The 26,168-nt window shown below is 36.7% G+C and overlaps 2 protein-coding genes across 4 annotated transcripts; one reads left to right on the top strand and one right to left on the bottom strand.

Annotated features, from left to right (window-relative positions):
• Positions 1 to 620: 620 nt before the first annotated feature.
• ube2g1a (ubiquitin-conjugating enzyme E2G 1a (UBC7 homolog, yeast)) lies at positions 621 to 13,051 on the bottom strand. 2 transcript variants are annotated; one of them, XM_016531246.1, is made up of 6 exons: positions 12,845 to 13,051; positions 10,491 to 10,593; positions 5,546 to 5,643; positions 4,975 to 5,153; positions 4,644 to 4,767; positions 621 to 2,132 (listed from the first exon to the last, which is right to left on the bottom strand). In XM_016531246.1, the coding sequence occupies exons 1-5, from the start codon at positions 12,888 to 12,890 to the stop codon at positions 4,681 to 4,683; spliced, it is 513 nt and encodes a 170-aa protein (XP_016386732.1). In that variant the 5' UTR covers positions 12,891 to 13,051; the 3' UTR covers positions 621 to 2,132; positions 4,644 to 4,680. The 2 variants fall into 2 exon arrangements, with proteins under 2 accessions (XP_016386732.1, XP_016386731.1); XM_016531245.1 differs by lacking the exon at positions 12,845 to 13,051 and adding an exon at positions 12,304 to 12,784.
• A 3,011-nt stretch (positions 13,052 to 16,062) lies between these two features.
• Positions 16,063 to 25,051, top strand: LOC107722774 (protein spinster homolog 3-like). 2 transcript variants are annotated; one of them, XM_016531243.1, is made up of 13 exons: positions 16,063 to 16,345; positions 17,602 to 17,851; positions 17,943 to 18,008; positions 18,877 to 19,013; positions 19,215 to 19,366; positions 19,909 to 19,975; positions 20,553 to 20,695; positions 21,181 to 21,333; positions 21,719 to 21,908; positions 22,495 to 22,560; positions 22,831 to 22,929; positions 23,143 to 23,314; positions 24,483 to 25,051. In XM_016531243.1, the coding sequence occupies exons 2-13, from the start codon at positions 17,644 to 17,646 to the stop codon at positions 24,524 to 24,526; spliced, it is 1,497 nt and encodes a 498-aa protein (XP_016386729.1). In that variant the 5' UTR covers positions 16,063 to 16,345; positions 17,602 to 17,643; the 3' UTR covers positions 24,527 to 25,051. The 2 variants fall into 2 exon arrangements, with proteins under 2 accessions (XP_016386729.1, XP_016386730.1); XM_016531244.1 differs by lacking the exons at positions 16,063 to 16,345; positions 17,602 to 17,851 and having other exon boundaries at positions 17,940 to 18,008; positions 18,890 to 19,013.
• Positions 25,052 to 26,168: the final 1,117 nt, after the last annotated feature.

Below are 26,168 nucleotides of genomic sequence, written 5' to 3'. Positions count from 1 at the left end.
AAGCCAACGTGTTCCTCATGATTGTTCCAGTCAGAGAAATTAGGGATAAGGAATTACATTTAGATAAATGCCCTCTTTGGCTCACATCCCCAAACCCTTTCTAAAAATAGGGTCTAGTCTGTCATACAAAAGTCTCAGTAGACCTACATGGCACTTATGCCTTTGAAGGAGCAACAGTTGCCACGCTCAAATGCATATTTTGTTAAACTTCAACTGTCTTTATGAGGCTAAGCAATATAATCCGTTGTCTGAACTAGTGTTGTTATTGTTAGCCAAAACTAAAACTATTAAAAACCATTTGGGATAATTAAGTTGAAATTAAATATTACAAAGACTTACAAGACAACACTTGTAATTTTGTTTTAAATAATTTGTGGTACTAAAATTACTGTAACAAATAAAAAGAAAGCTATACAAACAAAAGATGTATTTTTTAAAAACTACAGAACAGTCGACTTTTCAGCCAATGTTTATGTAAAATTGCCATGTTTTGAGAAGAATAATCTTATTAAAAACACATACATTTGTAGTTATGCTGGAATTGATGAATGGACGAGTGTCATAAGACATTCAAGTTTGTGGCAACACTTTGAACTGAACAGACAGAACACGCAAACAAGTATTGGAAAAAAAATTATATTTTAGAAGAATTCACTAGAGGTGACAACTTCCATAACATGAAAAATATACATCGGTATTTTGTCTTTGTACATTAGGCAAAAGAACTGCAGTAGTCTGTCAGAGCCAGAATAAAATTAACCAGAGAATTAAAGATTGTTGGAGGAGAGAGAGTGGGATACAGGTATGCACACACACACACCTCTGATCATTCGTCCTTAAACACACACACACACACACCTCATCTGAAATCCCAGAAACTGTTTGCAAGAAATCTACATTTAAAGCATGGCTAAGAAACCTATCAAAGAAACCACACAAAAGAGATGTCAAGCCGAGAAAGAGAAGAGAAGAACAAAAAAAATCTGCTCTGATACAAGGGAGAATCTTTACTAGAAATCGTATACCAATATCCAATTTAATATGTCCGCATATAAAGTGGGCAAAGCAGAGTTATTGCTACACCAAAATAATTCAGAATGCTGGTACAAGGGTTATGAAAATAAACCTCACATTCACACAAGTTTGAGAGGATGTTGAGCAGTTCTTAAACATGTTCCTCCCTTTAGCTCCTGTTTGATGCAGGGCACATAACAAGCCAAGCGATTTAAATTGGAGGCACTTCTGAAAACAAAAGAGAATTTAAAACGTGCAGAAAAAAGAAAAATCACATCTGATCGGTTTCCTTGCCATTGCCTCCCCGCCTCAAATGGACAAAACAAGAGAAAAGATGAGAACCTGACACTCAGAAAGCAGTCATCGTTTCAGCTGAAATAAGAGCACTTCCCTCCCCCCCACCCCATTTAAAAATCAGTGAAATACCTTCATGACCCCTAATTAATAAGAAAATGACCGTGCTTTACAGCTATTTTACCTGAAATGTCCCGATTAAGAAAGCCTTCCAACATGACGAGCATGCTTTGGATCCTAACGATAGCGTACCCCTGCCTTCCCCACCCTAAAACTGGATCGAGTTTGAGTGAGAAATGCAAAAGTAGACATTTGTTCAAACTGACAAGCGGGTATGTGAGGCCACTTGCACCTGTAACAGATCTAATGCACACTAGATATGAGGCAGCAGAAGGGGGAGGGTGGGAGATGAACTATAGTCTTCAAAAACTTTACATGATGTCACACTCTAACTACAGAACTGCTATTTTATTTGGTACTAAGTCTTGCTGGATGGATAGGAACAAGTTATTATATATTATCCGGTTTTTATGTCTGTGCTATGTACACATCTTTACAATCTCTTCCTGAAAAGTTGTATCAGTTCATAGACTTAAAAAGGAAGAAAAAAAAAAGGGAAAACAAAAAAAAAAGCGTAATTAAGTTTTTTTTCTCTTTTTTGTTGGCACTTGCTTGGCGTGTTCTGTCAGCATCTGTGATGGCCTTATGTTCTATTGCAGCCCATTAATGCCAGTCTGTTACTGCCAACATTCAATGAAAACCAGTCCAGCAATAGGGTGGTAGAGTGCAAGAAAACAGTGCCATGTTGTTTCTCAACTGGAGACCTGTGAAAGACACGGACAGAGATATTAGAGATATTTCAACAAATGTCAGAACATAATCAACCAAATGCCAGACTAACTAGGCCCTTAGACATGCAAAGCCTTCAAAACGTGAAGACTAAAAAAAGTGATACAGATCAGCGAATTCAATCTTTTGAAACTGATTTTAAACACACTACCGTGTTTGGTGTCAGTATTAAATTAAAAAAGAAATTAATACTCTTATTTAGCAAGGATGCATTATGTAGATCAAAAGTGACACTAAAACGTATAAGGTTTCAAAATATTTCCATTTCAAATAAATGTTTTTACTTAAGTTTCTATTCAACAAAATAAAAAAGTGCATCACAGTTTCCACAAAAAATATTAAGCAGCTTTCAATATTGTTTAACAATATTGTTTTCAACCCTGATAATAAATGTTTTTTTTTTAAGAAATGTTTTTTTTGAGTACCAGCATATTAGAATGATCTCTGAAGGATCACACGACACTGAAGACTGGAGTAATGGCTGATTTAAATTATTCATTAATAATTTTACTGCCACTGTGTAAATAAAGAGGTAAACATTGCAAACATTTCATAGGCCCTGAGAGTTCTATAGGGTCTATGGCTTACCCAGGACTGTCTAAGCAGACTGTTACCTAACAATCTTTAGCATTGAAGCCTCATGAACCTAATCTAACAGGTTAGCTCACAACATTACTATAACAGAACTCTACTCAGACTGACAAAAGCTCTATTCGGAGGGGATCAGCCCTGTATGAGAAGGTGAGGCAATATAAGAATTGCGTGATTTTAATCCTGTATAATTTGTCAGTAATATTTTCCTGACTTCCTATGTGCTGTGCGTTCACATGCAGATACATTTTAATGCATCGTTTACCTTTTATTTAAAAAAACTACATGAAAAAAAAAAACAGGTAAAAAGCAGCAGGGCTCCAGACTGCGACCAAATAGTCGCATTTTGCGACCATTTTTCCTGCTGGTGCGACAAATTTTTTTTTTAGAGGTCGCACTGGTGTGACTGCAAAATTTTAATAAAATTATATTTAAAATTAATGCACAGGCGATTTTGTTAACGGCGTATCCAGTCGGTCTCCGTTTTTATAAGAAACATCAAACGGCAAACGAAACTGAAAGCATAACGAAACCGCACTACTTGTTTGAACTGCACAGTGCTTGAGTGTACTCGCCGCGTCAGCACGAGCGCGAAGGTGCGCGCAGCAAAAATGATGCGAATATTGAGGAAACGATGGACGGTTTTCAAGCTAAAGTAAAGTAAAAGCCCGCTTCTTAAACCAGAGAAGGTGAACATGCTGGTATTCTTGTGGGGGGGAAAAACATGCAAGCACTGTCACCGTTAGTTTTACTTTTCTTTTTGTTTTCATTTTGAAAAGCTTGTTATCTTTGCTGTTTACCTCATGTTACGTTATGGAGGCTTGCTTTTATTTTATTTGATTCCTCAGTGTTTGTTAAACGTACTGTAATTTATTAGTCGGTATATAATACAGCATGAGGTGTATGCCATGCCTCATCTTATTCGTTTTTGTTAATAAACGTTTTGTAAGCTAGTTTGTCATTGTATCTTACTGATTTATTGTTGTTGTGCTTTTTGATTAAGAATAACAATGAATCCATCTTTTGTTTCGGTCTTAAAAAGTGAGGTGTGTAGATCTTTTCTTGTAAAACATGACAACAAGATCGCAAATTCGAAAAGTGAAAGCACCCCAAGCCCGGCTTATAATACAGCAAAAGAGAAACTCCCGTTCACAAAAATCAAATCACAAATAATACTACTGATGAAAAAGAACGTGTTGTATGTTAATCACTTTCGTTTCCATAACTATAAACTATAGGGATGTAACAATTAATCGTGAGCCGGTTGAAAATCGATTTAAATATAATGCATATCAGGGCTCCAGACTCATTCTTCCCACTGGTCGCATTCTTTTGCAACTAACTTTCTCAGCTGGTCGCACCAGCACAAGATTTGGTCGCAAATTTAATTTATAATTTGTCTTAAATCTCATTTTGTAAAAATAAAAAATAAATCGCGAATCGAATCGTGAGTTGACTGAATCGTTACATCCCTAATAAACTATGATAAAAGTTCATCAGCATGCACTGATTAATCCCATGATGTAGCGCAAAATAAATAAATAAATAAAAAATATTGCGACCAAATCATGTGCTCGTGCGACCAACCGAGAAAGTTAGTCGCAAAAGAGCGACCAGTGGGAAGAATTAGTCTGGAGCCCTGAAAGTGTAAGTTAACATGCTAATAAAAAGCCAGTAGATCTACTCTAGTTCTACCCACATCCAGTCTGAACGTGGACTACTGCTGCCTTTCTCGAGGATAAAACCCCATTCAACTAAGGGGTAGCTTTAAAACCTGCAATAACAGTTCTTTGCATTTTCTGGCTCTGTGCTTGTGAGTTGTCAGTCAAGTTGGGTGAAAAGATGGTCACAAGACTTTAGCAGTAAAGTGAATTGGTAAAAGTCCACTTGCTTACCCTGAAAATAGTGAAGCTACAAGCTGCTAGATGAATATCACTCAAAGGCAGTCTCTTGGCTCTTTCTTACACAGCGGGCAACTTTTCTTTTGAATTCACCATGTCTGTCTTCCCTCCACTCTTTCTGAAATATTAAACAGATACAAATAAATGAATACAGGTAAAAAATAAAAGGTTTTCAGATTAAATGTAATTTATCTCATTTATGACTACATTGAAAAGTGCATGCACACGATGGACTATAAAGCATATCTTATTCATTAAATATCTATTGATAAACATCTATAGTCAGTCAAGTTCAGTAGGCTCAATAAGTGAGAATCAGACTTACTGCTGCATCAACGTTGGCAGGGGAATCTCCATTGGGGTCAGCTAGCATAGAGATGACGCTAATCATAATGGTCTCTACAGTGTGGATAGGGAGCCAGCGCTCTTCTGGTTTCTCATAGCCATATTTATCCTCCCCCGGTTCGTGCAATATCGAAATACAAACATCACCATTCTTGTCAACTGCAAACAATACAGAGTGAAGACATGATGTCAGTTATCTCAGAGCCTTACAGTTAACCACCTTTTCTGTTGCATTTAATTTAATAGACCACCATAAATCATAAATATGGTGGCTGAAAGCATTATTAAATTACCACTATAAATGGCTAACAATATCACATAAGCCGAATTCACAATGCTAGGTGTTGGTGTAAGTCCAAGAGAGCGGCATTATCAATTCCAGAAAAATTACTGAGCGCAGCTTAGAATCATGGATGTTTAAATTCTGTGGAAATTTACAAACAAAAAAACAAAACAAAAAAGCTTCAACAAAGTCATTTTTTACAAACATGGTTGATGAATACTGATATGAAAAAAATGTAAAAGACCCAGTGGGATGAACCCATACTTACCATTTGGATGCCATATTTCTGTTATGAACTTCATTTTAGGAGGCCTGAGAGGATAGTCTTTGGGAAACGTAAGATGGGCTTTAAAGACACCACCCTCACTATAAACAGAAAAAACATAGCAGGCTTAAAGTGTTATTCAGCAGCAATATTGTGGCGGTACATTCTTTCGACACAATGTATTAAAATGTTTTGCATATACAGAGGTTATAGAAAAGAATCATACCCATTTAAAATAATCACATTTTTTTTGGTTTGCAGCCTGAAATGAAGACGGACACAGTTTTTGTTTTATTCAGCTGTATTTACTCCAAGTATTAACATCCAAGTGAAAGATGTAACACCAACATGTCAAAAAAAACAAACAAACAAAAAAAAACAATCACAGAGTTGGAAAAAGGATCACCCCCTCCTAAAAATGACTTGTAAACTCAACCAGTTGTAGCTAATCACCTTCTCAATGGCACACAAAGTCATTTGACTTTCAACTGTGAACAACTGTGGTCATTTTGATTAGCTCAGCATGAAAAGAGCTTTCCTGGAGCATTTCAGTCCTTGGTAGTGCAACTGAAGCAAACAATCAACTATGGGTGGCAAAGCTGTCAAAAGATCTCCGGGATAAAGTTGTGGACACGCACAAGTCAGGAGATGGATACAAAAAAAAAAAAATCAAAAGGCTTTATCAATGTCTAGAAGCACAGTGAAGTCTATTATTAAGTGGAAGGTATTTGGTACAACACAGTAGGGCTGGACGATATGTCAAAAATATCTTATCGATAATCGCCTTTAAAAATATTGCGATATCGTCTACCTAAGCCCCCCCTCCACCATGCCCCGCCCCCGCCGAGACAACATTGCTGACATGCACCATAAACACACACCATGTTCAGTTTGGTCTTAATTATTGCCACAAAGTTTGGTTTTACTTTTCTTAGTTTGTGCTTAAACTAACAGAAACATTAGCGTTGCTGTTATTTTGGTGTTGCTAATAATTTCCACTCTGTTCTTATCAAATTTGTGTTTGAAATGAATTTCGTTTTGTGAGGAGAACTGTTTTAAGTTCATCATGGTGAAGTTGGACATTCTGGCGGTGATTTTAAGAATGATAAATACATGTTAATGTCATATAATAATGTCTTGAATAAAATATGCAGATTTTCCGATGTTTCTCTTTCTTTTTGGCATTATCGCCTGTGTAGACACATTTCATGATGGTAAGTTTAATTTCCTTAATTATAACAATTGCAGCGTTGTTTTTAAACTTGTAGTCAAGCTATAACGTATTTGATATTTATCATGTATGACTAAAATCATGCAGGGATTAAAAATGAATTCCGAGCAAAAACGTTACGTTTTTTTTTTTTTCCCTTTCTGGTAGCCTACTAGTTCAGAGGTCTCTTTCGACCCGTTTTTAAGGAAATAAAAATAACTGCTTTATTTAATTAGAAGCAGGGTCATTTAAATTTCATTTTTATATTGTAATTTTTATTCTTTTTATTTTAGTAATCAAAATACAACACCCACAATATAATATTCAGTGTTGGGCTGCCGAAACTCCAAACGCATGCATGTTGAGGGGCGAGCTGAGAAGCCTACTAATGTCTTCATCCGTTTGCAACAAAACTTTATAGTTTTGTTGCAAATGAATTAAGAATTTATTATGACAAAGAGTGGTCATTGTGTGCATGTGACAACAATATCATAAATTCTTCACAAATGTGGCTTGTATGGGAAGGTTGCAAGAAAAAAAAACACTCCTTAGTGGCTTCCACCCACTCAAGCTTTGCCAAAACACACCTTGAAGATTCTGAGGCAGATGAGACTAAAATTGAATTATTTGCCCTCAACACCAAACAACTTGTCCGGCGCAGTGCTTCTCACAGGTTTGAAATATACTTGCGGTGGTAGCCAGGTGGAAAATCCTATTACCCACGGCACAAAAATGCTCAACTACATGTGACAAATGATCCCAGACCAATACAATTAGTGTGCCTCCTCTATTTTAAAACCCACGAGCCGCCACTGCAAATAACAAATAATGTGTGATTTTTAACAATATTTGGTAACACTATTTTAAGGTGTCCTTGTTACACGTTACATGTACTTACTATTATAATAACAATTAATTATGCATAATTACATGCAAGTAACCATAATCCTAAACATATAGTAAGTACATGTAGTTAATTAATATTAATCAGTACTTAAATGTATAATTACACTGTAACAAGGACACCTTAAAATAAAGTGTAACCCAATATTTTTATTTATTGAAATTCATTTTAATTACATAGGCTACTATTACATTTAATTATTACATACTCGTACTATGCTTCATTATCCACCGTAATTATGCAAAATTACAGCATTTAAATGGTAAAGTTCTCCTTGCTTTGTCATATAGTGTCTCTCTCAGTGAATGGGGCACAGATTTTACTGATACTAGTAAAATCTATATACTGAATGTGTCAAATAGTGTTCTTTGACTTTTCTTCCTGTGGGGAAGCATCCCAGCCAGAAACTACAATAGTTTACTATGAATTAAATGGAAATTATATGAAATACAATTTATTACACGGTCAGTCGCGACATTCCGAGGTATGCCATCCCTCGATAACAACCGTTCGCGTCTAATTATTTACTTATGTGGCAAGTAGCCGTGTAATAAGCGGGATAATGTACATCCAGCCAGTTGTTATCTCTGAATAAACCCCTTCAGGCTGATACAAGACCCCTTCGCGTCGGGGTTTATTCTGAGATAACAACCGGCTGGATGTACATTATCCCTTACTTATTGTGTAACCAAAATACCAATAATGCCCAGAAAAAAAAAAGCATGACTTTTAATTATAAACAAGCCTGAAATACAATGGGATTCTTATTTTGAAATGTCTATACTATATTATATCCTTCAGATGAGAGATAAAATATGCATTCTTACATCCGTCTAAATCATGTTTATAAAGGTCATTAAGCAGACATTGTCATAATTCAACTCAAGTTCATAAGCAATCGCTTGGCATAAATGTGAGCTATTCACTGATTGAGAATCACTTTGAAGCAGTCTGAAGCTGCGCAACAGCACCGCCTTGTGAAACTGCAACGTGCAGTGCTCTTTTTTTTAATTTTTTTTTATAATGAAATCATAGCCTTTCAAAGTTTAATAATAAATAGGCTGTACCGCGATTGATGTTTTTCCATCCCCAAAATATAAGACGTCTTAAAATGATCAAGACGTTTGTTTTACCATTTCATATATTGAAGACTTTTTATGACATTAAATTTAAGAAAATTTTGCTTTGTTCGCACATCTTTTTTTTAGTCGCAAAAGCACCCACACTTTATTATTATTAATTTGGGCGGATTAAATATTTATAATTTTATAAATTTATAAAAAAAGATTTATATTTCAATAAATACCATTCTTTTGAACTTTCTATTTATAAAAAAAAAAAAAAAAAAAAAAAAAAAAAAAGTATAACAGGGTTAAATTAATAAAAGCAAAAATCTTTCTCCAAATATACTTGGGCAGCTGTTAATATACCTGGGTGGCCCATCCAAGTAAAGTCTGTGGGAAACACTGCTGGCGGAAATCCAATACAGCTCACCATCCAAATAACAGCATTCCTACAGTAAAGCATGGAGGTGGTAATATCCTGTTATGGGGGTGTTTCTCTGCAGCAGGGACTGAAGCACTTGTCAGGATAGAATGAAAAATGGATGGGGCAAAATACCGTCAAATTCTTAAGGAAAATCTGCTGCCTTCTGCCAGAAGGTTGTCACAGGGAAGGTTTATCTTCCAACATGACATTGACCCAAAGCACACAGCAAAACTGAGCACACAGTGGTTGAAGAGAAAAAGATGAATGTCCTTGCATGGCCTAGTCAGAGCCCAGACTTAAACCCCATTGAAAATCTGTGTAATGACTTGAAGACTGCAGTCCACAAACGGTCACCATCAAATTGAACTGAACTTGAGCAGTTCTGCAGAGAAGAGTGGGTAAATACTGCAAAGTCTAGATGTGCAAAGTTAGTTGAGACAAAGACATACCCCAACAGACTAAACCCTGTAATTAAAGCAAAAGGTGGTTCAACAAAATACTGACACAAGGGGGTGATCCTTTTTCCAACTCAGTTATTCTGTTTTTCTATTTTTTTCTGACATGTTGGTGTTATTTCTTTCACTTGGATGTTATAAGTTGCACTGAGTAAATACAGCTGAATAAATCAAAAACTGTGTCCGTCTTCATTTCAAGGCTGCAAAGCAACAAAATGTGATTGTTTTAAAGGGGGGTGATTCTTTTCTATACCCACTGTAACATATCAACCACAATCTGGCTGTCATCTGCCATGGGACAACCTGTTTTAAAGTGAAGTGAAATAAATTCTGTCATTATTTACTCACTGCACGTTGTTGCTAACCTGTGTGACTTTTCTTCCAAGTAACACAAATTTTGAATTTTGAATAACTGTACTCACACTTCGTGAGTGAATGATCACATAATTTCCATTTCTGTTTTAAAGGAGTAGTTCACTTCCAGAATTAAAATTCTGTCATCATTTACTCATCCTCCACTTGTTCCAAACCTGAATGAGCTTCTTTTTTCTGTTGAACACAAACGAAGATATTTTGACAAATGTTAGTATCCAAACACAGTTGATGGGCACCACTGACTTCCATAGTATTTTTTTTCCTACTATGGAAGTCAATGGTGCCCATCAACTGTTCGGACACCAACTTTTTTCAAAATATCTTCTTTTGTGTTCAACAGAAGAAAGAAACTCATACAGATCTGGAACAAGTGGAGGGCGAGCAAATGATGACAGTATTTTCATTCTGGAAGTGAACTACTACTTTAATTCATCCTTTAACTGATGGCTCATAAAAACTAAAGTTTAGTAAGTAATTACGTGACATGGCATTTAATAAGACATCAAAAAGACTTACTAGAGTGTATCAGGAGGACCGATTATTAGCACTTCCCATCTGTAGAGGTCATTATCATCTATCAAACCGGCTGAGAAACCTTCCACTGGATTTTTATTCAGTTCTGTCAGGAAAATATGACAAAGATACTGATTAGCCATTTTATATGACAAAGTGAAAAGCAAATGTGGCATTTGTGGTTTCACATGGGTGTTGACAGAACGGCCTACAACCATGGTTGCAAAACCAAAACTGTTTTCACATCTGTGCAGCATTTCAGACAAGAAATGAACAATTTGCCTTTTTGTTATCAGATCAACCAACTGAGTCTGAAGCCAAAGAACATTGGCCTATCGGTGTATCTCGTCTCAGACGTTCTGTCTGAACTTCTGTGTTCCTACAAAAGAGAGCAAAACAAAATCACTGGACCACCTTGTTGACAAACACAAGCTGACAGTTGGGCAATCCAGTCATATAGATATGTCACTTTTATGAGCACATGAAGGCCGTCTGGTATTCTTACTAAGCTCCTCTACTCTGTGACACAGCAGGACAAGACAGAGTCTTTCACTGCAGTCTGACTCTTACTAAATGACTCAATTTAAATCACATTTACAACAAACCTAATCTCAATGTTATAGCACTGATTCATGTTTTCGTTGCATAGAAACACCATACAATTATTCTTATGGGCCACTCACACCAAAGAAAATAACTATAACGTTTTAACAAACATTGCAATTATATGAGAATAAGTCCACACCACAACAACACAGAAACTATATAATTGGAATCATTTTCAGAAAATTTTTTCCAGCTGATGAATGATAAAAGCATTGACAACCAATCAGAATCCACCCGACTTTAAAGAGCTTGAGCATGTAAAGCAGCAGATGGCATAACTGCAGTGTGCGCTTGTAATAAACAAAACGTTATTGTGGACACTAATATAGTTATGGTTCTTGTTATAAACAGGCCTTAACTTCCGACACGTGAAGTTAAAATCTCACACAAGTTGTGCCCACATTTTCCTGGCCTGCATCTTTACAATCCTGCATAATAGATGTTGTGATGCTTTTGTTCCCTCAGAGGGTTCACTGAGTTTAGAACAAGGCTGATGAGTTCACCATGCTGGTCTTGCAGAAAGGAGACAATCAAAACAGCCCTGATTCCCCGAAACAGTCAATCAGCCACAAGACCACCACAGAACCTGATGCCATGACAGGCTCGGGGTGCCGCTCACCCTGCCGACCCTTGGAAAGAAACAGGCGAGTTGCCTCTATGCGTGTTTAAGAGGAGTAATTTGGGGGTATCGGGTTGCTTGAGCTGTCTATGGCGCAATCAGACAGCTGTCATAAACCGAATCATTTTTAAACATGGCCTGATATGTACGTCAGGTTTAAATCTAGAACTCACGTAATCTGCTTAGTTTGACCCCTTTACAACAAATTCACTTCACTGGCTGCACTGCGCAAATGGGGCCCAGTGAAGAAATCCTCCTCTGGCTTGAGCTGAGTAAAGCTGACACTCACGGATCATGTTGCTCAGTGTGTACTGGACAAAGAAAGGGAGAAACGAACTAATAACAGCATATTTCGTAAACTAGCAATAAATAAAATAAAGAGAGAGAGAGGTTGGTGTTAAACGCCTATGTACATGTATTACGACAATATAGTTGGACTGGGGGTCTCTAATTCTCGCTGTACCGGTGTGCTGGTGTTCAAACAGCAGCCATCAATGTTAGCTTAGCCGTTTAGCCAGCCTTGAAAAACAAAGGGATTTGATTACCCGGCTGTGGGTACATGGCACACAATGTACGGCTTATAAATCTCACCTTTGAGCCTTGTGATAACAATTTTGGTTTGACGTATCACGATAAGATGGTGAACGGAAACGGAGCCAATGACAGAGTTTCTCTGCGTTAACGAGACGATATACCGACTGCTGCTGGTGCGCCTGTGTAAATTCGTCCGGACACAGATGTCAAAACACGGGCTAGCCGACTGCGAACGGCCCCGCCGGTGTGACACGGACGGAACTGCCTGACATTTATACATGTACGTCAACAAAATGAATAAAATCAAAAGAATGTATGCTTATTGTTATTTTAATTGCATCTTAACGGCTCTCGGATTCATATTCAATCGTTAGTTGTACCAAAATAGCATTTAAAAATAACAAAAGACAGCAGGAGTTAGCCTTTAGCCGGGTATTTTAGCTGCTAACTCGCTAACGAATGCTTTAAGATAAATACAGCGCTCGTTAGCAGCTAAACTAGCGGCTAACGGCTAACACCTCCGTCTCGACTGCATTGGCAGGCTAAAATGTTCACCGGTTCGTTAGCCTGGTTTTGCCAACAGCCTTTGAAAAATTACCTGCTAGCTGTCTTCTGAGTAACAGTGCTGACTGGGGCTCCGTCATGTTTTATAAGTTATATTCTAGGTCGTTCACTTCGCTAAGGAGAAAATATGTTTGAATTTGCTTGCTCGTCTTTCCGTCTCTGCTCTAGTCAGTTTTACTCAACATTCTGATCCGGTTTGCGCATGCGCTCTGCTTTCTGTGAGGCCGCGAGGAGAGAGCGCTCCAGGGATACTTATGAGCAGAGGATTCGCGCTGTCTCAAACACATACACGTATTAATTATAACAAACAGCAATGGCTTTGACTGCGAAATTTTGTACTTTATGTTAGCACTTCAGTGTCGTTGTTGAATTAACAACAACATTGTTGACAAATACACGCAGAAAATGATAAAAGACATTTCAGTTATTGAGTATGTGCATATTTGTTTTCTCATTATAGCTCAATGCTGTAATTAGGTTGATTACGCATTTAATATTTGTTTAGTTTTTGCAAGTGCCAGTTTCAGTGAAAAGTTTTTGATTTTATGTAAAGCACAGTGTTACTCATCCACTAGGTGACAGTAAAGAGTAATAAATCTAGTTTACAGTTTTTCTGAATTGCTAAAACACATTTCTTACAGTTTTTTTTACGATTGCTTACACACTAAAATTAAACTTTTCCAACAATTAGCAAAACCTTACACTCAAGGAGCAAAACACAAGGCTAGATTTGCACAACTGTAAGCACATTGTCAGCTTCACACTATTTGCAAAACATTACACACAGTGATTTGCAAAACACTAAACACACTTGTATACATCAGACACAGAAGTATATCATGATGTCACTTCCTTGCAATTCCAAAGCACTACACAGCCAATCTGTTAAACACAGCCATCAGGTGCACAAACACATGATTGCTAAATTGTAGACACACCAATCAGGTTTAAGCACTATAAAAATGCAGCAGGTAGGTTCACCTGCCTTCAACCGAAATGGAAGGAGTCAGAAGAAGAGTGAGGGTGAGTACGCAGAGGCCGAAGAAGACCTCTGTTTTTATAAAGTTGTGTATAGTTTTGCAAATGATCTGAAGTGTTGTGCTAATTTGGTGTAGGGTTGTGTTAATTGTGTGTAGTGTTTTGACAAACCGGGCCCTGTTTTCAAAATTGTGCTTAAGCAATCGTAAAAAACTGTAAAACCATCACTCATTTTCTCAAAACCTAAAACACAAATCCAAACCTTCAAATTCACAAAAATCACAGAACCACTGACTCTTCTGGCAAAATCAAACAATCGTTTCAAAACCATTTCACCTGTACTCAAAATCAAACAAAGCTTTAAAATCATACACAAATTAGTCAATAATACACACACACTACAGATCATTCATTAGACACAACATCAAAAAATTGAGAACACAGTGTCCAGTGCATGTAGTTACAAAAAATGTTTATAGTATTTAGTAAATATTTTGCAATAAACACACACACAAATCAGTTTGGTGAATATATATAGAATATACAAAAAAAAAAAATTATTCTCAAAAAGGAACAAACACACACAAACAAAAGAAAGACCTAAGCTTGGTGAATACAGTATATACACATGCATGCATACATATGAATCAGAGGACTTCATCTACATTGCAGGCAGGCAATGGGGGATAAAAACCCTCTGGTGTTGGTGGATCCAGCCTTGACAAGACAGCACGTTTCTGTCACCACAGGCCAGTTCTTCCACCCTAACGGGGTAGTCTTGCAATTCTACACAAGAATCTGCTCAATTTAGGTTGAACTCTTTGTCCTGCCTCGGTCATTCCATGCACTAGAACATTGCCTATCACAGTAGCACTGATTTCATCTGAAATGAGTGTTCTCGGTCTTGCTCTTCCTCGTCCTCCTCTTCCTCCACCTCGTATATGCACTCTTCCATAACTCTCAGATTGATGGATGCACCCATGCCATCTGTGCAATTTGAACTGGCTTATATTTGGTACATTCATATATTTAGAAACAAGTGTGAACCGTTTTGAATTATTGTGTGTAAACGATGACAACCGTGTTGCAGTTGTGCTTAACTTTTGCGTTCTTGTGTTTACGGTTTTGCATCACAAGGTTATCATGGTGCAAATTGCATTTTAGTGAGTGAGAATGAGTTTAGAGTTTTGCAAAAAGAGTGCATGAGATCTACAAACAGTGTCTAAACTGCCTGAACTTGTTTAAGGTTTTGTAGAAAGAGTGATTTATTTGACAGTTTGGTTTAGGCTATTGAGAATTTGGTTTAGAGAATGGGGTTTAATGTCTTAGCAAATGTGAAAAACTGTAATGTCTTGATTCACCATTTCTTACTGGCATGATGTACTAAGTGACATTTACTACAAATGACAAGATGTTTTGAATGGTGACTGTTTGTTTCAGTTCGTTTTAAACTTGATGTTGCTGAATTACTGATTGGCCTAAATGTAATTTTCCAAAACCCACCGTGCTTTATTATAACCGCATTGCTGATTTAATACACACCACAACCTACATACATATTTTTTTTTTTTTCATTGAAATCAGCAATACAGGAAAGATTTGGTGACAGGTCACTGTGCTCACTGTACACAAACACATGTGATGACTCTCAGTAAGTGGTCTTAGAGAACACGGAGGCCAGTATTGTGTTACTTATGGAACAATGTATATACAGTGGCTTTTTTTAGAGAAGTTGTTAGGCAGATTATTTCCCAAGAAGGACAACGTTATGCATAATCTGGACAGCAGAATAGGACAAAAAGTAATGCGTTACTTTACTAGTTACTTGAAAAAAGTAATCTGATTACGTAACTCGCGTTACTTGTAATGCGTTACCCCCAACACTGATCTTAAGTTTCACAATTCAGCATGAAACCTAACGAAACCTTGTAAAAAAGATTAACAACAAAATGAAAAATTATCAAGAGTCTAGATGAGTCTGACCCAAAAGAGAGTCAATCACTGCCAAGATATCGCCAGTAAACATGATTATGGCTTATCTAGATTCATCTATCTATGCAAGAATATGAACTGTTTACTGTATAAAACAAGGGTCATAAACTTCAGTTAAACAACCAATACAAGATTAGGTTACATTAGAAGAATTCCCTCACTGCATGGTGTTAATTTTCTGGCAGCTTTGTTTGTCAGACCTTTGTCCTGGTGTTCAGAACATTACTGTGAACTGAAGCATAATGCCAAAAGCCCTGGCAGATCTGGGTAACAGATCGGTGTGAAGCAGAAAGTATGAAGAGAGCATGGAATCGAAAATCTACTGGTTTGTGGTCTATATTGCGACACAAGTAGGAACTCTTCTGCTGCGTGTGACCAGAGAAACGGGGGCAGGGCTTGATTCTAACTTGATAACCCTACAGTGTGCTGTATTCACACAGGAACGCCTTTCTATTTCTACAAGTGACATCTCAACGAACACTGCAAAAAAGAAATAGAAAGGAAGAAAAAAGCCAGAAAACATGGATTAGAGTGTCACTTGGCATTGGGGCACATCGACTAAAGTGTAAGTAACTTTATGCTTCAATTATTGAAACTATCAAGGTAAAATGATTTTCTTATAAAATGTTCCATCTGAATGATTGCACAAAAAATGTTAACTGTTATATACTGAAATATAGCATAACCTCAATGTCTAAAAGACTGGTTGCATTTTAGATTCAAAGCTGAACAATCTTATGGCATTGTCCTGTTGTGGCCATGCAGCTAATCACTTCAACAGTGGCATTGTTGGCAGTCCGCTGAGGAAATCAGTCCTGACCTGAACTTGGAAGTATCGTCTGTTCAGACTACCACTAAAAGGAAGCTTAATCTATTACATCTTTCTTCATACACTACAACTTCTTAATATAACACAATAAAACATTAACATTATTTAGGTTAAAAGATGTTGCCAATAAAAATTTATAAAATACAAGATGTTCTGCCTGTGGTTAAAGCGATGTCAAAGAGGACTTGTGCTGTTTCTAAAATAGCATCTAGCATTTGGGTTGAGAGAGTAATAAGAAAGGTTGCTGGGTGCAACTAATAAGATCACAACCAACTTTGAGATAACAAGTTCCAGTATACCTTGCATTCTCACAAAATGGTCTCCTCTTCTGACTGTAATACAGACAAATATATTTTTGTTTAGTCAAATGCACTCTGTATTTGGTTTTACATGTCAAATCATGACATAAAAGCTTCTGTTCACCATTATCCATTATAACTCTAAATCACATTTTCATAATGGATTGGTTTCCTGGCCCATTTATTCAGGAAGTCTAACCACAGTTTTAGTTTGCACACAACTGAACAAAATGGCCTATAAACCAGTCAAATTTAGTCAAACCAAGCTTGGTAATGACAAATAAGCACAATGGCATCACTTTAAACAGGACTTAAAATGGTAGCATGCTAATAGGTTAGCATCACTGGGTAAGTGTAAACATCTTCTAGACATCAATCATTTGCACAACATATAAGTTACTTTTTCCCAATCCAGTAAAACAAATTATTTGATAAAATACCGTTGAGTGTTTATCTCCATATAAAGCATTTGTCACTAGTTGTGTTCAGTGATTGTGACTACACTCCAGACCTCTGTTTTTCCTCGTTGCCGTGGTTACTTAAACTTTGTCCAGTGTCCTGGAATCACATGAAACCCATGTGAGGTTATTGTCACAGTTCATAAAGCATTCATCGGTGCAAGAGGGCTTGAATCACAATGTTTTGGCACTTTACTATCTGTCAAGTGCTTACAAGTCATTGTTCTTTGTATAGAGGCAAAAAAGTCATTCTGCATTCATAGAGACAGTGGGCATCATGACCTCCAACCAACAAAGACCAAGAACCCGCTTGAGCCTCCGCTCAAACACAACTGTACATTATGGCTCCTTGAGCTCTGAGCAACCAGATAGTGATGCATCCGCCATGCAAACAAACTCTATCTCTCAGAAACGCTCCTATATCACAGTGGCAGTGCTCTGCTATATCAATCTCCTCAACTATATGGACCGTTATACTATAGCAGGTGAGCACACTCTCATCAAAGCCAAATCGATTGGGATGGTTCACAGAAAGTCACTATAAAAGAGACAGACGTTGTTCTGGTTCTATTCCAGGTGTGCTGCTTAGCATCCAGAATTACTTCGGAATCCCTGACAGCACATCTGGCCTCCTACAGACAGGTATCAGTTTGAGTTTGTAGTACATTGCATTGACAATACAGTAAAAAGGAAGAGAACATTGCAGAACTGGATTTTACAAGAGTACTTCCTTGTTGGAGATGAACTAAAAGGTCTTTTTCTGTCATTTTAGGAACAAGCCCAGCATTACGCAAAACACTTTGTTAAAATTTGTATGTGTAAATGAAGCAATCGGTCTTGTAGCATGCATTACTTGAAAGAGCCAATAAGTCTGAATCATCTAATCTAACACTGATCTGGTTTGCAGTTTCACATTTGCAGTTTCATGCTCTAATCTCTAAACTGCAAGTTGGTTGACTGTTCTGCTTACTGACAGTCATTAAAATAATACAGTTTGTTACATGAATTTGCATAATCCATAGATGACACTGTTACACAGCGTCATGTTTTATAGCTATTGTTGTGAAATCTAATGACATATAAGTAGAAAAATTAATTGACATATAAGTAGAAAAGTATATAAGTAGAAAAATGTCAGCAGGGATGCATTAAATTAATCACAAAAGTGACAGTAAAGAAATGCATTTTAAAACTTTTTTATTAATCAAAGTTTCCACAAAAAAAAGTATTAAGCAGCACAAGTGTTTGATAATAATAAAAATGTTTCTTGAGCACCAAATCAGCATAAATGATTTCTGAAGGATCATGTAACTGAAGACAGTAATAAATTACATGTTAATATATATTCAAACAGAAATCAGTTATTTTAAAATGTAATAATATTTAAAACCATTACTGATAACCTTGATAAGCATAAAGAGAGTTATTTCAAAAACATTTAAAAAAATCTTACAGCACCAAACCTCTGTAGTATATCTTTGCCATCAACCCTGTATTAACATATTTACAGTTTTTATCTGTAGCTTTATGCTCTTGGCGCCAGTTTTTGGTTACCTCGGAGATCGCTATGACAGGAAGCTTATCATGATCGCTGGGCTGATTGTGTGGATCGTCACAACACTAGGCAGCTCTTTTGTCAAAAAATCGGTACAGTATAAAGTCTTTCTGGGGAATTCTTTCTGGAATTCTGGAATTCCAGTGTAATCTTTGTGAAGTCTCCCAATGTTAATAATGTGTAAATGTCTTTTTTTTTTGTACCTATACTTATCAATATCATTATTTTTTTTAACAGTGTTAAAATTCTAAGAGCAGAATTTAATTTAGTTTTTTTCTTTACTCTTACCACAGCACTTCTGGGTTCTGGTCCTGACAAGGGCCTTGGTTGGGACAGGAGAGGCCAGTTACTCAACCATAGCACCTACTATCATTGGTGACTTGTTCACTGGCACCCAGAGAACTCTCATGATCTCCTTCTTCTACATCTTCATACCGGTTGGAAGGTGAAGACCTTACTGCCAAAAGACATACAGACTTATACAGACTTTATTTGTATGACTCTGCTTATCTGTGTTTGTGTGTTCCTGTGAGTCTGTCCTTTAGTGGTGAGGACTTTTCAATTAATTTTTCTGCAGGTTACATCGACAAATGAATGTCTTTATGAGTGCGTCATTGACTCATTTACTCAAACCATTTATTCGAAAACTCTGATTCATTTAGGAATGAAACAAGCGTTTCATTGAGTCATTTACTTAACTGATTTGTTCAAAATACTGTTGCTCTGAGATGTGGAACAATAATTCTGTGGGTTTGTTTGGAACAAAAATTTTTGCCATAGCAAAAATGGACAAATTAAATGGCAAAACTGTGTCAGCGTAGCTTACTTAATATTAGCCTCTTGTTTCTTGAACTGTTGTATAAAACCACAATCACAGCTCTTGCTTGTGTGGTATTGTATACAACGTTTTCTACATATTGGCAAGACTTTTTAAAAAATCTTTTTTTACTCTTTCTGACTGATGTGTTCCTTTAAATCTTCATTCAGTGGTCTTGGATATATATTGGGGGCAACTATAGCTAATGCAACAGGGGACTGGCGTTGGGCCCTGAGGGTAAGGGAATATATATTTTATAAGTATATATAAGTACTGTTACATCTTTACTGTGTTAGATTTAATATTCTGCTAATCTTGTTATAATGCAGTCAACTTAAATGTAGCCGCTATAAAAAAAAAGCTCTGTACTGCATTGTATTTTAGGGTCTAATTGGATTTCCTTGGACTCCTATTGCATAACTGTACTCCATTCAAGCTAAAAAAAAAAACTTTAAAGTAAATAAGTGTTAAAGCAGTTTATATGCTCTGTTCTCACTAAAACATTGCTCTTAAACAGGGGGTTCACAGCAGTATTGCAGAGGGTCTAGCAATTATTGGATCTCAAACATCAAAGAATTAAATATATTAAACAAAATTGTAAGTTTTAAGTTGACTTAAACCAAAGCTGAAGGTGCTAAAATGATTCATTTAATCATTCAAGTAAAATTAAAATGTAATTTACAAGATTATGTACATCATTAATGATTATTTTAATGGATTTGCAATGTAAACATATATTGATTTAATATAATCAAGACAATTACCTTCCACATTTATAAAAGAAAACTGAGGTGGTTGTTTGGTTCTGATATAGTTCAGTCCAGCTCTAGGAGGCCTGGGTCTGCTGCTGCTGGTGTTTCTGATTCCTAATCCTCCTAGGGGAGCCTCCGACAACAAAGGAGGAGCAACCATGGAAAGCACCTCTTATATTGAGGACATCAAGTACCTCCTGAAGAAGTAAGTCATTGTAGAGATTCAAGTTACATTAACTGTACATGTCATTCAATCTGGCATGTGCTCATAACTTTTGTCATGATCGTAGTGCTCTAGGGCAGTGGTCAACTTGTGGGCACAGGGTGTGTATATATATAGTGAAAAATTTAAGGGGGTCTGAATACTTTCCGTACCCACTGTATATATATATATATATATATATATATAATTTTTTGCTGAAAAACATACATAATGCAATTATGTTTAATTAATTCAAGATATCAATACTCCCAGTTTCTGTTAATATAAAAAATAGAAAACAAGCAGTGTTGTCATAATTTTAGCAGAAATACCAGAGGAAATATCCAATATGGGGATAATATTGTGTTGGACAAAGTGGTCCCTTTGGATCAAAAAGTTTAACTGCTCTTTGGGATTTCACGTATTAGTACAGGTAGTTCCGCAAATATGACTATTTATTGTGTTTTGGATCTGTGCCTTCTTTCCAGTCGGAGTTTTGTCTGGTCTTCTCTTGGTGTGACTGCTATGGCTTTTGTCACAGGGGCTCTGGCCTTCTGGACCCCCACCTTCCTGTCTCGTGCACAGATTACACAGGGTCTCAGACTACCTTGCAAAGAAGAGCCCTGTAACCCTTTAGACAGGTACAGCAAGTCTCTTGCCGTTTGACTTTTGACTATATAATTGGACAGATCTTAGAGGAAATCCACAAGGTTAACGGTAGACTAGAAAATGTGATTAGCCAAAGACTGGTTAGCAGAGTGATAGTGTTCATATCAGCTTGTTCCTTGGTTAGATACTCACACTTACTGTTTACTGCAGCTGTTTTTGCTCTTGCAATCCTGTCAGTATATCTGTTTATTATGTTTCTCAGCGATTTCTACCTTCAAACTGAGTTGACCTGCTTATAGAGTGTATTTATGAGCTTGACTAGTCAGACTGGTCTGGTAGGTTCTGTGAGGAATAAAACAGAGAATCTGAGACTGAAATTGAATATCATCACACTGTTTCTTCTTTCTCTTGTGAAAGTTACATCTTTGGAGCAATCACAGTGGTGACGGGGATTGTGGGAGTGTTTATGGGCACCTACATATCAAAGCAGCTGAGAGTCAGACTGCCCAACGCAGATCCTCTCATATGTGCTGTAGGCATGCTCAGTTCCTCTCCCTGCTTTTTTATTGCCATCATCCTGGCGGGCACCAGCATCCCGGCCACATACGTAAGCAAAGATCAGCCACGTTCCTGCAGCAGGCTGGATTAGTTTGTGTATTTGCATTAATATTAAAGAAATATTTCACCCAAAAATTAAAATTCAAACCTGTATGACTGACTTTCTTCTGTGGAAAACAAGAAGCAAGACGTTCATTTAAATGTTTCAACTGTTTTTGTCCATACAGTGAAAATCAATGGGGTTTAAAACAACACTGCACCCTACTGGCTTAAACTGAATGCTCTCTCTCTCTCTCTCTCTGACAGCTGACTCCACTGTGATGTGACCCTGTCTCTCTCTCTCTCTCCCTCTCTCTCACACACACACACACACACACACAAAGAGGAAGAAGAGGAAAGTCATACAGGTTTGGAACGTCATGAGGTGATTAAATGAAGACAGAATGTACATTTTTGGGTGAACTATTCTTTTAAAGTAATATACTCCTTTAACTGACCTAAACTTAAACAATGTACTTTGGCACATGCATTGAATATTTACAGTATAGCACAGATTATTTGCTGTCACAGCGCAATGTGACCAGCAGGGTGATGTGGTCTCTAAATATTTGTCTCTGTTTTGTGCCATATTACAGACATTCATTGCTATTGGAGAGACTTTGCTGTCCCTCAACTGGGCTATTCTGGCAGACATTCTGTTGGTGAGAGGTTTACGCTTCTCAATACAACATAAAAAGTGCTGAAATGAAACACACGGTTGCGAGCGTGTGGAGACCTGCTAAGTGATGCGATAAGCTAATGGTATAAAATTAAAAACGAATGCCAGTATGCTAAAGAACTCTAGAAACGTTGAGAACACTGGTGTACTGTTTAATTAATTGTTCTTCTTTTTCAAGTGTGTGATTATTATATTACAACTGCTGAAAGATGTTGTTTATAAAAGACATCTTTTAAATCTTGTTCTTTTTTAGTATGTTGTTGTGCCTACTAGAAGAGCGACAGCTGAAGCCTTACAGATTATGGTCTGTCATCTCCTTGGAGATGCAGGAAGTCCATACCTTATTGGTGCGGTAAGCATATTTTAATCCACAGTACTTTCATATAAAATAGTAGTGGGGTCAAAGGCTATGCTGTCACTATCCAGAAGTGCTTTGGAACACATGACACTACTGGATACAAAATTGCACCTTGTGAAACAGCAACTGTCTTGGCATAGTTACATTCTTTTCACAGTGTAATTTAAAAGACAAAAGGACTGTTATCTTTTTGTGTGTTTTGTTCAGATCTCAGATGCTCTGCTCAAGTACAATCCAGAATCTTCCCACTGGGATTTCCGTAGACTGGAATATAGCATTCTTTTGTGCCCCTTCATTGGGGTTCTGGGAGGCCTGTTTTTTTTAATGACCTCTCTGTATATCAAAGAGGACAGGAAAGCAGCAGAACTGCTCACTTCAGGTAATAACATGCTATTGTAATTATAGTCTGTCCAAACTTCTTGGGGCCTTATGGTAATACTTGTATGTTCTTGGACATAATCAACTGGTTTGATTTTATGGAAGTTTAAAAAAGAAAAAAATATAAAGCATTTAATGAATGCACAGCACAAATCTAGTAGTAGGCAGATTTGAAAAACACAATAACAATATTACATATAAAGGACATTTACTTTAACATAGCAATTCATAGTCACTGATTAATTGTTGACAACAAAAGCTGGTATGTCAGGCTATTAAATGATTAAATCAGTAAAACGTTGATTTAAATGTGAAATTTTAAGTAAGTTTGCAAGCTTTGCTGTTGCCATTGTATGTTTATTCTAAACACACCTTATGACATCTATTAGCTTACACATTGGCACAGATAATATCGTCTGCTAGCTAATTACATAGTATAAAAGATTACACTGTGACCAAATCTGTGGCGCAACATATGATGGGATTTTTACACAAAGCTCAAAGTTGATGTTTATGACAGAAATGTGTGCATATGAAATAAAAATATAATATAAATTTGTGTGCATTTTTTATTTATTTAAGAAATTAAACTAGAAATGAATACTTTTTAAGAAATTAATTGAGAAATTACTTTTATTAATCCCGCATAAAAATTCAGCTTTGACATCACATGAATAAATCACATTTTAAAATACATTACAATAGAAAACTTGAAAAATTGTCATATTTATATTGCTGTTTTTACTGTATATTGATCAAATAAATGCAGCTTTGGTAAGCGTAAGAGACATCTTTTAAAAATATCTTAAAAATCAATAAAATATATTTATAAATATTTCAAATATCTATGAAGAGTAGCTGTAAACTTGTATAAGTGAGATTAGCCAGATATTTGTTAAACACCAGTGGCTTCCTCTGTGTTCATATTTGCTGGTTCTTTGTTTAGAAATTAGATAGAACAGAAGATACTGTTTACTGCAGCTCTTTCTGTACTTTTCAAAATTTCTGATTTATTGAGGGCCGAAATCTAATAATATTACAGTCCAAAGTACCCGTTTTGAAATGTGAAAGGCTGTCAAGAATGCAATCTTCGAGCTGGTTTTGGGTGTTACTCCATAGCAGTACATATATTTGAATAATTTTCTTCCTTTCTGTCTTCTTCAATTCAGGACAAGCTCCTGAACCACTAGAGACAACCACAGAGTCGATGTGACCTTTTAAACACCAACCAAGACCTTGGATGAGCTTTGCTGCATCAAGCAGACACTTGTGAATGCAGGAGATGAGACATGGATTAATGGACAGATTTTAGAATTTTTGAGTATACATTTCTTACTAAGAAATCTTACTAAGAAAAAACACATTTAAACATTTTTCAATTAGTGATGCCTTACACTTGTGACTTATCATTGTCTTGCACAATTTCCATGTGGTAAAATAAACTGCCTACTCTGATTTTTTAGATATATTTTTGTAATTTTTACTCATTTATGTTTTCAAAAAAAGTTATTAGGAGCTTTCGTCCTGCTTTCTTCTCTTGGCAGCTGTGTGCTACTAATTAGAACCTCAGGGGAACAAGGGGGAGAACATCCCCTTCTGGACAAAAAAAAAAAGCTTGAAAAACTGTATGTGTCAAATTAGTCCCCCAGTGTACAGACTGAGACTGGAAATGTGTAGCAAATGAACAGGCTATTTAAATGTCATTATTATTTGTACTGTATTGTTTTATTTGATTGTATTGTTTATCTTTCCTTTTTTGTACAAAAAGCTTTTAAATAAATGCATATGCTTTTTATTTTCATGGTTTGCCTGCAATATAATTTCCACATACAGTCATGGCCAAAAGTTTTGGCAGTGACATAAATTTTGTGTTTTGCAAAGTTTTCTGCTTAAGCTGTTGTGGTGTTCATTCACATTGTTTCTAGATTATTGTGTAGAGTGATCAGGTGTATTTTAAATAATTGCTAAAAGCTTCATTGGCCCAAAAAATGAACTTTTCACCAAAAATGTAAAATAAATAAAAAAATTCACTGTTTTTTGATCCTGACACAAAATGACCAGCTAACATTAATTGACTAATCATATCAGCAGCACATGTGAAAGTGTGAATGAGTACTAATCAGGTGAAATCACTATCATACTAAATGGATTGTAAGAGTAGACTGATCTCGAGGAGGGAAGAAGTGCTTCCAATCACTGTGTTCTTGTTAGCAATGGTTACCTCCAAAGAAACACGTGCAGCCATCATCGCTTTGCATCAAAATGGCCTCACATGCAAGGAAATTGCCACAAAGAATATTGTACCTGAAAGAACTATTTACCGGATCATCAAAGTCTTCAGGACGTCCCAGATTGTCCAGCAAGCGCCAGGACCGTCTCCTTCTGAGGAGTCAGCTAGATATCGTGTCACCAGCAGTGCAGAGCTTGCCCAGGAATGGCAGCAGGTTGGTGTGAGAGTATCTGCACGCACAGTGAGACCAAGACTTTTGGACAACAGCCTGGTGTCAAGAAGGGCAGCAAAGAAGCCACTTCTCTCCAAGAAAAATGTCAAGGACAGACTGAAATTCTGCAGGAAGTACAAGGATTGGACAGCAGAGGACTGGTGAAAAGTTATTTTCTCTGATGAAGCTCCCTTCCGACTGTTTGGGACATCTGGAAAATCGATTCTTTGGAGAAAAAGGTGAACGCTACCATGAGTCCTGTGTTGTGCCAACAGTGAAACATCCTGAGACCATCCATGTGTGGGGTTGCTTTTCAACCAAGGGAGTGGGCTCTCTCATAATTCTGCCCAAAAACACTGCCATGAATAAAGAATGGTATCAAAACGTCCTGCAAGAACGACTTTTTCCAATGAT

The sequence above is a fragment of the Sinocyclocheilus rhinocerous genome, unplaced genomic scaffold (genome assembly GCF_001515625.1).
Source record: "Sinocyclocheilus rhinocerous isolate Xijiao unplaced genomic scaffold, SAMN03320098_v1.1 scaffold544, whole genome shotgun sequence".
In the NCBI taxonomy this organism is placed as follows: Eukaryota; Metazoa; Chordata; class Actinopteri; order Cypriniformes; family Cyprinidae; genus Sinocyclocheilus; species Sinocyclocheilus rhinocerous.
The sequence above is the reverse complement of the archived record's forward strand: the minus strand, read 5'-3'. Positions and strand labels throughout refer to the sequence as shown.

Coding starts and splice junctions, on each gene's coding strand:
- ube2g1a (XM_016531245.1), bottom strand. CDS start 12,526: ATGTATAAATGTCAGGCAGTTCCGTCCGTGTCACACCGGCGGGGCCGT. Junction 10,594..12,303: donor TGTTATCACAAGGCTCAAAG/GTGAGATTTATA, acceptor TTTTCCTGACAG/AACTGAATAAAAATCCAGTG. Junction 5,154..5,545: donor AGAAATATGGCATCCAAATG/GTAAGTATGGGT, acceptor TATTGTTTGCAG/TTGACAAGAATGGTGATGTT.
- LOC107722774 (XM_016531243.1), top strand. CDS start 17,644: ATGACCTCCAACCAACAAAGACCAAGAACCCGCTTGAGCCTCCGCTCA. Junction 21,334..21,718: donor CCCTGTAACCCTTTAGACAG/GTACAGCAAGTC, acceptor CTCTTGTGAAAG/TTACATCTTTGGAGCAATCA. Junction 23,315..24,482: donor AGCAGAACTGCTCACTTCAG/GTAATAACATGC, acceptor TCTTCAATTCAG/GACAAGCTCCTGAACCACTA.